The sequence below is a fragment of the Vigna angularis genome, chromosome 4 (assembly GCF_016808095.1).
Source record: "Vigna angularis cultivar LongXiaoDou No.4 chromosome 4, ASM1680809v1, whole genome shotgun sequence".
NCBI lineage: Eukaryota > Viridiplantae > Streptophyta > Magnoliopsida > Fabales > Fabaceae > Vigna > Vigna angularis.
This window is the reverse complement of record NC_068973.1, coordinates 1,381,097-1,392,579: the sequence shown is the minus strand read 5'-3', so window position 1 is coordinate 1,392,579 and position 11,483 is coordinate 1,381,097. Positions and strand designations below refer to the sequence as shown.

At 32.0% G+C, this 11,483-nt stretch overlaps 1 protein-coding gene across 2 annotated transcripts; it reads right to left on the bottom strand.

The window, feature by feature from the left end:
* Window positions 1-292: 292 nt before the first annotated feature.
* LOC108321135 (cullin-1) lies at window positions 293-10,075 on the bottom strand. 2 transcript variants are annotated; one of them, XM_017552791.2, is made up of 20 exons: window positions 9,881-10,074; window positions 9,343-9,518; window positions 8,988-9,087; window positions 5,892-6,077; window positions 5,632-5,679; window positions 5,346-5,549; window positions 5,166-5,243; window positions 4,918-5,007; window positions 4,744-4,824; window positions 4,554-4,616; window positions 3,307-3,342; window positions 3,139-3,225; window positions 2,916-3,065; window positions 2,773-2,828; window positions 2,054-2,174; window positions 1,797-1,958; window positions 1,545-1,688; window positions 1,203-1,421; window positions 930-1,097; window positions 293-828 (listed from the first exon to the last, which is right to left on the bottom strand). In XM_017552791.2, the coding sequence occupies exons 2-20, from the start codon at window positions 9,480-9,482 to the stop codon at window positions 727-729; spliced, it is 2,235 nt and encodes a 744-aa protein (XP_017408280.1). In that variant the 5' UTR covers window positions 9,483-9,518; window positions 9,881-10,074; the 3' UTR covers window positions 293-726. The 2 variants fall into 2 exon arrangements, with proteins under 2 accessions (XP_017408280.1, XP_052732729.1); XM_052876769.1 differs by lacking the exon at window positions 1,203-1,421 and having other exon boundaries at window positions 9,881-10,075.
* Between the last annotated feature and the right edge of the window lie 1,408 nt (window positions 10,076-11,483).

The following is an 11,483-nucleotide window of genomic DNA, read 5'->3' as shown; positions in this document are numbered from 1 at the left end:
CCGGTTTAATTGTTTTAATTGTTGAAAAAAGGATAATGCAAAATTATGAAAAAAAATATTATTGCTGTTATTTCATACCAATTACTTATGTTTTTTAGGTAACAAACAATGATCAGTATACTTCCAGTAGTTAAAATGAATGTTCTGATATTTTACGTACTAATTTGATGAAGCTTTCAACTTCAAAACCTTTGCAATTTTCACTCAAGAAAACTATCCATTGCCACATAAGAAAAGGGGACAGTAGTTTGAGGTATGCAAGAACAAAACATGGGAGGAGAGTAATATCACATTGACCTTGAAATACTTGAGATACCCATTCACTTGATGGTTTGGAAGATGACAATCAAACTACAATTTAACTGAAACTAGAGTTACACGATTTCTATTTCCTTTTATGTGGGTTGGGAGAAATAATTAACACAGGATCAACTAAGTCATATAATATGGAACTGCAGCAATCGAAAGAAAAAGGATGAAGGTGCCAGTGAAAGTGAGCTGGACCTACTTATGGAATTCATTACAACTTCTCCAACATGGGCACACATCTACAGTAGTAATCCATACCTGGATATGGAGGCAAAATGTACAAGCACTCGCAGCTCCTCTTTCCAAGGAAATTATGGAGGAACCGATGATTTGCATGTTCAAATATGATCCTCTTGCTTTGCTGTTTGTAGCAACTGCAGTAACCACATCTTCGTTTGCAAATTCGTCAAGACCAAATCATGCCAAATACCTGAACAGATTTGCGTTATCTTTGTCTCTTTCCAAGTAGTCTCGAGAAATCAAATCTTCAATCCGCTTCTTAATTGCCTTGACATCAGGCTGTGCAAATGCAAATTAATTATTGCATATTAACTATTCATGATTTCGAGAAACAAGTATAAGCAGCGCGAATTGTGTTAGGAAAGGGGTGAAATACGAACCTTAAACATGCGACCTAACTGCTCAACACACTCCATAACTAACTGTTGGTAATTTAAAACTTTCCGACTCTTCATGATACGCACAATAGAGGCATCGATAGCATATCTTCTGTCTTTGTCAACATCCTCAATTACTTTTTTCTTCTCATCAACGGGAGGAAGAGGAATCTGCATGATGAATTACGAGTCAATGTCAGTCTCACTCAATTCAGTAAAAAAATTTAGACAAATCAAGATCACTAAACACAGACAAGATTTTTAAGATAACTGTACCTTGATCCTCCTCATTTTGTCTGTAAATTTTGAATTAAATTCAAAATAATCAGTAGAAGATATTGTTTTTGTGTTTGGTTCCTTGTTAAGAATTTTGTATTTGGCACATGACAAGGAGTGGAGCAGTCTAATAACATCATCATCAGATAAATTTAACTGAGTCATTATCTCTGAATAACTCAGTCTGTCTGAGGAATTAAATAGAAGCAATGCCGAAGCCTAATGAAAATCACAAAACAAAACTTGGTAAGAACAAAGAAATCCGTACAAATATCTGTAGACATACAAAAAAGAAGCAATGACAGATACACTAGAACACATAAGGGTGCCAACAATTATAACCTGGTAAGTTGTTACAATCAGCTCCACAATTTTTGGATCAAACTTCCCATTTATGTTGCAGGTTCCCAAGGAAAAAATCCATGTAAGTTTTCTGTGCTTGGTTTTTGTTTGATAAAATTCCTTGAAAACTTCAACGCATCTGACCTAAAATATACAAGAGGTGTTTTAAACAAAAATGAACTCATCTAGTTAGCTTGAATCAAATAATTGGACAATAAATTCTGACTAGTTCCTATGAACAAAACCAAATACCATTTCTGCTGGAAGATTGAGGTCAAAAGATTTGTAACTAGGCCAGAAGCCAGTAGTCAGAACTGTAACTGTCAAGTCTATTCCAGGGTCTGCATTAGGATTATTGCTTAAATACTCCTCAAAGCTTGTTTGGTTCTCCTTTGCAAGTGTCAAATCTGTAACCTGGTAGAAGCCACAAGAAAATAAGTTTTCTTTACCATTCTACTTAGTTGAATATAGCATGCTAGCTCCATCTACAAATACTTGAAAAGACTAACCATTCCTTCCATCTTCGAGGTAAATTGACCACCACATTGTTGCTTCAGCTTTGTTAAAATGCTTCTCTCATGGTCATCATTGGCACTCTTGTCAAACAGGAGCCTTCGAGCTAGTTTCTTCCTACAATGTAGACACTAATGTTAGCCACAGAAAACAGCACTTCAATGATGAACCACCACTGTATCGTAAATCATGTCACGAAGATGCACCAAAGTGTGATGTATCATAAAATACAAACGAACTGTACAGAGTGAAAAGAGTTAAAGCACCCAAAAGGCCAAAACCAAAAAGGATACTGTCTGGCATCCATATCATTAGTTCATAGAATCAATAAGTATTCTATAATCACTTGTCACAAAAACAACAAAATAGTCCTTGTCGTGTTGAAATATTTGAAAGAAAAGCTAATATAGAGGTATCGGGCTTAAAGGGTATATAGAATGAAAAATTAAATTTTCAAATAGTTGCAATCCACTTTCCATTCATTTTCCTTATACCCGAATACTCTCTATTGGTTTTCATTTTAACATATTTTATTTGGCCTTTTAAGTTTTCTGCATAAATAGCCCTCCGCTTTTCTGCTACATGCAAGAAAAGAAATAGTAAAGCTTGTGGTGAACATCAAATTTGGTTCTTAAAATCAATTCAAAAGCAATAGCAAACAACTTCAGAAACATTTCCAACATAACGACAATTTTCTTTTTCTAAGTTGTTTTACCTATAAAATTCAGCAAACAAATCTTTGTCACTAATATAGGCAAGCAACTTGACAACCTGCAAATAAAAAAAATATATAATTTCAGAAACAAGGCATCATGTTTATAAAAGTATTTGGAACACCTAGACTAATGTATTGCAGACCTTTTCAAGAGTTTCTTCAATTGCTTCATCACTCAATTTTTCACTTCCTCCTTTCTTAAGAATATTGTCACAAAAAGTTGCAAGCAGTTCCGCACTTGAGCTTCCAGCAACACCCTTGTTGCAAAAGATCTCAAAAGCCTCCTTAAGAGCCTATAGGATGAAAACTTCTTAGATAACATATAGATTTAATATAACAAATTCACAGTCATTAAATGATCATAACCTTGTGGAAAAGCGTATGATTTTGGAAACAATCATTCACATATGCCAAGTACTTGTCATGCAGCTCAATCACCTTCCGAACAAAAACCTGAAGAAAGAGATCAATTTCAGCTTCCAAAATGTGAGTAAATTACAGTAAAACTATATAATTAGAAAACTAGGAGATTACCTGCTCTTGTACGCCAACAATATCCTTTTTCTCCGCCTGTAGACAATTTAATTTAAAAGGTAACATAATGGTCAGCAGCAAACTTAAATAGTCCCAAAAGCATACTACTATTGACAGCATGATAAGTAAGAATTTTGCTCATAAAATGAGGACATTGAAACAACACTTTATCTGAAAAGCAACATCAAATAATGTACAACCTACCATAAACATAAAATGAACAATAGAAATATCAACTTCATAGCACATTTACAAAAACACAAAAGAAGGGCCAGGCCGAGAGTATTATTAACTACTACTACTACAGAAAGAGTTAGTAACAATCAATGATGAATAGATAAAACACATATATGTCGGGTAACTTCAGGAATTCAATGAGATGACGTATCAGGTTTTCAGGAACACCAATTTTGTGCCTTTCCTTCTATTTTTCCCAATCAATTGTCACAATTCACTAAAATTGTAAACTTGAACAACTGTCTCATTCAATGATTGCAGAAGACTGATGAAATGGTCTTTAAATAAAAACAAAAACAAAATACAATTTAATATTTCATTTAATCATTAATGTATTACTGTTATGATTTTTATTATGACTTCTCTTGGTAAATAGAAGTTAAGGGGCTCTCTCAACAACTTTTCGAGCTCCATTGATATCTTTGTAAAACAAAAAATCCAGATGATTCTCCAAGAAAAATGGCAACTCCAATAAAACAAACTCACATACACCGTGTTAAGACCTAAGATAAATCAATAAATCATATTCGTGTGGCTCCAGCTGTCCACATGGAAAATATTTTCAAACATATCTCCAGGGTTTGAACATTATCTGTACTTATGGATATGTTACACATGACACATCCTCCAGCAATCAAACTAATACATATCATTGCTCTTCTCCAACTGTTTATGTAAAAAATATTCCTAAACATGTATTTTCATTTCTTTAGATGTAAATGAAATATTCACAATAACCGACATAAATTCCTTTACATTCTCCGTCTGTAACAATGTTTCATAAATATTAGAAGAAAGCCAATTTCATGACATCATACCTGAATAGAAAGATAATCTACACCAAAGTTAAAAATTATCACTTCATCTTAAGTATTTACACAATCCACTGTTGAGTAAGAATTATTAAAACATACGCTGAGACTAAGCACATTACTCTTTCCTAAATTATTGCAGGAGAGAATGACCCAGAAACTAAAAAAAAAAAGTACCAAACAAATAATGAAAAATACCTTTTTGGTACTCACTGCATCTTCAGCCAACTTCACTAAGGCCATGCCTTCAGCCGTAACATGCTGTGTTGTCAAAGGAGAGAAACATAGAACAAACAAACCATCAAGAAAAAAGGAAAAAAAGAACAACCCTATTGTAACTGGCATGCAGAAAGGAAGAAAATAGTATATACAGGTTTGATGCCACAACCTGCTTAAATATACTGGAAACAGGATCTAAGCCTCGGGGAATCTTAGAAAAGAGCCTGAACATCCTTGACAAATCCTCAACCTAACCATTAATAAGAAGCATGAGATTATGATAAATTTACAATAATTAAAAAAAATATATTGAGCACCATGAGTATGTTAAGTTTAAATTAACCTTGTCATCTCGAAGTAACGCATGACATCCAGAATGCTCTTTTTCAAGGAGTTGGTTGGCATATACAGATAACAGTTCATGTTGAACTTTCTAAAATAGAAAAAGGACATAAAAGTTCAGAAACTAAAAATTGGAAGCACATAAAATCATCACAACAATTAATTGAACTTTGTTTTCTTCAAGTTGCCGGACATTACTCCATTCAACACAGTAGAAAACCAAGTAGCAGAAACGATAGTAAACCATACCTCTAATAACTTTGGTTCACTGCTAGAATGCAAATAATGGGCAACCCTATCTTTCTCACGTTTTAAGCATTCCTCGGCCTGTAATGAAAGATAAAATATCAAGCAGAAGCCAAAAAATACAATATTGCAAATGTCTAAATTAATAAATCAGTTAATGCAATCACCACAAGGAAATAATACCTTTAGCATATAATCAGGACAAGAATCTTCAAGGATCCAGTTTGAAGCCTTCCGAGAATAATAAGCGGAAGTGTCTTTGAGCATGGCAGCTTCAAAATCAATCTCATAATGATCCATTTGTCCCATACCTATTTCAACAAATATATCTAATACATTTTTCAACAGAGCTCGGTCAATCTGCTCTCCTTCACGTTCTTGATCAATCTATGGACAAATAAGTTAGGTTAATTACTCTACATTTTTAGAAGTGAAATTTTGTGTAAAAAAAGTAAAAGCGAAAGCATACAAGTGAAATCACGGCATCTCTGACTTTTCCGTTTAGTTCCTTGTAAACCTGGAAAAAATAAAAAACCATAAATTTCTCTTCTAATAAACAGCATTAAAATGAGACGAGAAAATATTAAAGCTAGTGTGTAATAGCACTACAAATCGAATATATCTATGACTTCTGACAATAATATGATTAGCTGATAGGAAAAATTGACATAAGATCATCCATGGTTCAACTATACATTCTACAACATTCAAGGTATATTGTAAAATTACCAAATCACGGAAGCATGTCAACCCCACTTCATGAAGCGGTGGAAGTGACCTCCGAGCAATAAAGTAGCGGTCCAAGTAGTGAAAGAAACGAGAAAGCCACCTAACCATAATTTTATGGTTTGCCCACCTTTTTACAAGTTCTCTTAACATGAATTCATCATGCTTTTCTCTCAAAGAAGGTAATACCTGGACAAAAAAGTGATAGAATTTATGAAAAGTTGGGAACAAAATTAGTAACGGTAACAAATAAAACTGTAAAAATAATTGAAAACAAACTTCCAAAAGTTTTACAGCTAAAATGCACATGGAATTAAATGTCACACGACTACTCCCCCCATTCATAAAAAAAAGAAGCTCCATTTTCTTCATGAAACATGTCAGCTATCAGACTTGGTGATTTTGAAAGTGCCAACTATAGATTAGTTTTAGGGTTTTCAAAAAAATGGGTATCTTTGTAAGCCATCGGATCAATCAAACTGTTTGTAAGTTGGCTTTTTAAAGTGTGAATCATGACCACTAGTTGAAAAAAATCAATGGTTGAAATTGTATGTAATGCAAACACATGAACAACAAAACAAACTACAAAAGTGAATCTTTTTAGATATAATCCCTTGATTTATTTCATACTGTAAAAATAATTGAAACAAACTTCCAAAAGTTTTACAGCTAAAATGCACATGGAATTAAATGTCACACGACTACTCCCCCCATTCATAAAAAGAAGAAGCTCCATTTTCTTCATGAAACATGTCAGCTATCAGACTTGGTGATTTTGAAAGTGCCAACTATAGATTAGTTTTAGGGTTTTCAAAAAAATGGGTATCTTTGTAAGCCATCGGATCAATCAAACTGTTTGTAAGTTGGCTTTTTAAAGTGTGAATCATGACCACTAGTTGAAAAAAATCAATGGTTGAAATTGTATGTAATGCAAACACATGAACAACAAAACAAATTACAAAAGTGAATCTTTTTAGATATAATCCCTTGATTTATTTCATAGAAAGGTATAACTCCTTACCTTTACTCCTACAATGAATCCCTCACTTTAGAGAAGTCAAATCCCAAACTTTGAGAATTCCAAACTAAGGCATAATTACAACAAATTGTTCTAGCAGTTTGCTACTTATTGTCCATTTGAATATTGCCATGAGCAGATAGTAAAATGAAAATTAAGTAACATAAATTTTCTACATTTAGTGGATAGCTTTACACTTTCTCAAGGGTTTATGAAGGTAAATACTTATTTATTACATCAAGAAAAACAACAAACAACTTGATAGGATAGACATTCTATGAAATAATGATGAACACATAATTGCCTCATCCTCACGAATTATGACAATTGAGATAGAAACAATACATCAAAATACTCAAATACATCATGAAAAATTGTTAATATGTTCAAAATTAGCAAGAAATACAACCAGAATATTCCTCGTAGGAATTGGGCACTCCTCCTCCCTTGAACTAGCTTTCAAGGGTTAGTTGGGCCCAGTCTGTTTCTAATATAATATCAGAATATAAACAGTGTTAATGTTGAGCCACCCAAATAGTCCAGCCATGCAAACTTCATGTTTTATCCAGTTTTGAGGCTGAAGGGGTCAGATGTCTCGTATTGACCAAGAATATGGGAAAAACACTCCTCATTCAACATCAGCAATCCTCCCTCAAATTAGCTTTAGCAGTGAATTAGGTCCAATCTATTTCTAGTAAAATTAAAGTCTATGGCTCTGATTGAAGAAATTAAGATATGAAACCAACCTCTATGAACTTGTATCAAATATGTATAAACAATAAACCAAGGTTAGTCTATTGCTGGTGTCAGAATGTGGGGGACTAAACACTTACTACTTTTTTTCCTTGCTTGGAAGTTTAAAAAGTTATGCTTGGAAAGGGACTGTAAAGGAACCATTTCCAAATTTATACCTTTAATTCTACTCCAAATTGGAAGTAATGAATAAAAATAGCTTTGCTATTTTAAGAACTCGTCATCTACTGGCTCCCCAATAACTGAGATGCTTACAAATGGATGTTGAAATTCTGAAGTTATAATCCCTTACATTTGGTTTTCGTCTTATATTTTTTATGATCTTAACACAGATGAATATCCCTTTCCATTACATTTTATCCCATTCTCTCAAACATCCAGAATTAACATAATATAAGGAAGTTTTCTTAACCAAGTAACCTTATTAAGAAATAAGAGGAAAATTTTCTTTTGTCTTCCAGATTTATGTACTATCTTCTTCAAATTCTAGAATCATGACGCTCTTTCTCATCTCCTCGGTCTAAATCTAATATCATTATTTGGTAGTGGGTCTGACTTGAGCCTGTGCACCACTGCAGCTGATTGAAAAAAAAAAAAAACTGCAGCTACCAACCACTAATTCTTCTTTAGGCTTATAAAAAAATAAAAATAAAAATAAAAAACTAATTCTTCATTAGAAGATAACTCTTATCCTTTGATTGTCACGTTATGTACTTGGTTTTGTGCTTGCAGAACAAAGCATCCTTCACTTCCAAAACATCCACTCTTCATTTGTACTCAGTCAAAAGTAAAAGCTATTGCTATGTTATTTGGACACATTCGGGATTGAATGTTCCAAAACATTATTTTAGATAACGCAGATTATGTTGCCTACTTTTTACTGGTTTAGGATATCTTGAAATTAAGACTACCATCACATTGAGGACACATTTTCCTAAAAGGAAAAGAAGACATGACACCAGTATTAGTAGTCCTGGAGTTTTGCATAAACCACAATCAAAACAAATTACATTGTGCCCATTAAATCTAAGCACTACCTAGCACTCTGCTAATGCTTTCCTTGAGACCTCCATGCCTCAGATGAACCCATATCTATTTGTAATAGCCTTCTTTAAAAGAAACTAAAGGGGCTTCTTTCCCAACTAGGATGCGTTTGTTGTTGGGCTTTAAGGAAAGGTCAATAACATTAGGCATAATACTGGTTGTTTAACCAACTATGCCCTAGAATTAGCAAACCAGCAATCACTAAATAATGAACCAAAAAGAAATTCAAATACAACAATACATACAGATAACCATATCATATTCGAATAATTTGCATTACTCACCGTTGATACGATGTACTCTTCAAACGACTCCCTATACTTGTCATACAGTTGTTGGGAATAGTCATGAGGTGGCTTCTGAGTGCACATATTGTATATGGTCCTGCAATACAATATGAATAAAATTAATTCATAAAGGAAATTTCCAATCAACTCAAGCAAGATGAATTTACTTGGACACATAAAACACACAGTGCAGTTTTTGAATTATCTTTAAAGTAAAAAATTCCTAATGTAAAGAAGAATCCTAACACAGATTTAAAAAAACAAAAGCAATTATTCTTTTCCAAAGACCGTCACCCAACTCGCACATAGGACTAAACATGAAAACAAAAAAACATCGGAAAAAAATATATACGTGTATAGCATCATATAGTCCTCCGAGCTGAACTGGGGCTCAGGCAGCCCTTCTAGAATGTTCTTCAGCTTCATAATGCCCTTCTGCATAAAATCCCATCCTTGGTCTAGGTCAATGGTCTTGCGCTCACTCATGGACATGCCGGCAAACTAAATTCCAAGCTTCAACGCAAAAATCTACAACCAAAAAATGTTCATAAACCCTCGTGAGAAAAACAATCCCCAAACCTCAGCTAAAAACAATAAATAACCATTCCAAATTCCAAACAAAAAATTTCAACTATCATAGAAGAAAATTACAGCAAACAACAAGACGCAATTCCTCCCCCAACTTAAACCTAAACTGTTCCGAAACAGGTAAATTTCAAAATCATCCACAGATTTCCCCAATCCTGTTTCAGACAACACCACAATCCATGTTGAACATCCAAATTCTGAAATCCACAGATAATGAAGCGAATAACCGACGTGGCAGCGCCGGGGAAAAGGAGAAGGAGGAAATCAAGGAAGTGAGGTTGAGAGAAGAAAATACGCGTTACCGTAGAAAGACGATAAACCGTGAAAGTGAAGCGAAACCCTAGAAACCGTCGATGAAAGAAAAAGATGATGAATTCCAGAAGGAGCAGGAAGAGGATTTGCAAGCTGATTGTGTTGTGATTGTAAAGAGAAAGGGTAAAAGAAACAGAAACAAAAAATGATGAACCAAACCTTTGATTATAAGTCCAGTCCAATTCTTTTCTGTTACTCTTTTCACACCTTTTATATTATTTTAATCAGATTAATCCGTTGTTATATAACTATATAACAAAATATAATAGATTCTTTCTATTTTAATTTTACTAATATTTTTAAGTTAACAAAATATTTTAGTAATCTTACTAAAATAACTAACTTAGACACTTTGAAAGGTACAACATATTCCAAACTATCTACATTTTTCAACCATACAATATATTGCATAATACCATTAATTTTATTTTTTTTATCTAACTATCATTATATATTTTATTTACTTAAAAATTATAAAACATCAGATGTTTCTGTCACACTTATTATACTGAATAACAATCTATATAATTGATGATTTAATATTTTATTTTATTAATATTTAATAATGAATAATTTCACATTTCTATACATATTCAATATTTCTATCTTTATGTAGTGATGATTTTAATCATAAATCTTTTATTTTATTACCAAGTACATCTAAACAATATTAAAATAACTTCATTAGGATAAATGATCATATTCAGAATAATTTAGGATAAATAAATATATTCAAAATATTACTGGTTTTTAAAATCAGGACTCCATCATAATTTTATAATTGGAAAGCATATTAACAGAATAAGATAAGAAAAAGTGTATATAAATAGATATTAACTTGACGATTTGATTCTACTCTAATCAAATAATATTTCAGATCACAACAAATTTATTTTGAATTAATAAAGCTAATTGATAGTTCGTGTTATAAAAAGTAATAAATTTAAACAAGTATTAACTTAAAAATAATAATTTATTATTTCACTATAAATTTAATTAATTAGTTTTCTCTATTATCCTCGTCAAAAAATCACCATGTAGGATTGTTTACAATTAAAATACTTATCATTGTGAATTGGCAATTTTTTTTTCTGGGTGTAGTTGATGCAAAATTCTCTATATATTAATTATTGTATTTTAAAAAAATATTAATTAACGGTATTACCTTAAACAATATATTACATTTTCTCTTTCAATTCTTATAAAAATTTTAAAAGGAGTTTTAATATATAAACTGAATTAATTCTTTTAACTGTTAACTCAGTTGGGTCATCAAGCTCATGCGTCTTTTATCCAATTCTCACCCTTGGATTCAAGCTTTTTTTATTAAACATCTAAAAGTCATAGAAAAGTATATATAATTTATATTTGGGTAAATATATGCTGTATTAATTTTTTTTTAATATTTTGAAATAAATTAAAAATAAAATTGACTTATGAGTAACTTTTAACTTCAACTTTTATTAGTTCAAAATTAAAAAAACTGTATTCTTAAATTTTTATAATTTAAATGAGATATTTTATATAAAATCATTACACAGGGATTTGAACACAAAAATGAAGAAATTTAAATATTTTTATAAAAAAAACATG

Bases quoted from the DNA above. Each gene is read 5' to 3' on its own strand.
- LOC108321135 (XM_017552791.2), bottom strand. From the start codon at position 9,482: ATGTCCATGAGTGAGCGCAAGACCATTGACCTAGACCAAGGATGGGAT. The intron at 5,680-5,891 runs GTAATTTTACAA...TATTTTTTCCAG, and splicing joins TGACATGCTTCCGTGATTTG to GTTTACAAGGAACTAAACGG. The intron at 4,617-4,743 runs GTTGTGGCATCA...TTGACAACACAG, and splicing joins TTTCCAGTATATTTAAGCAG to CATGTTACGGCTGAAGGCAT.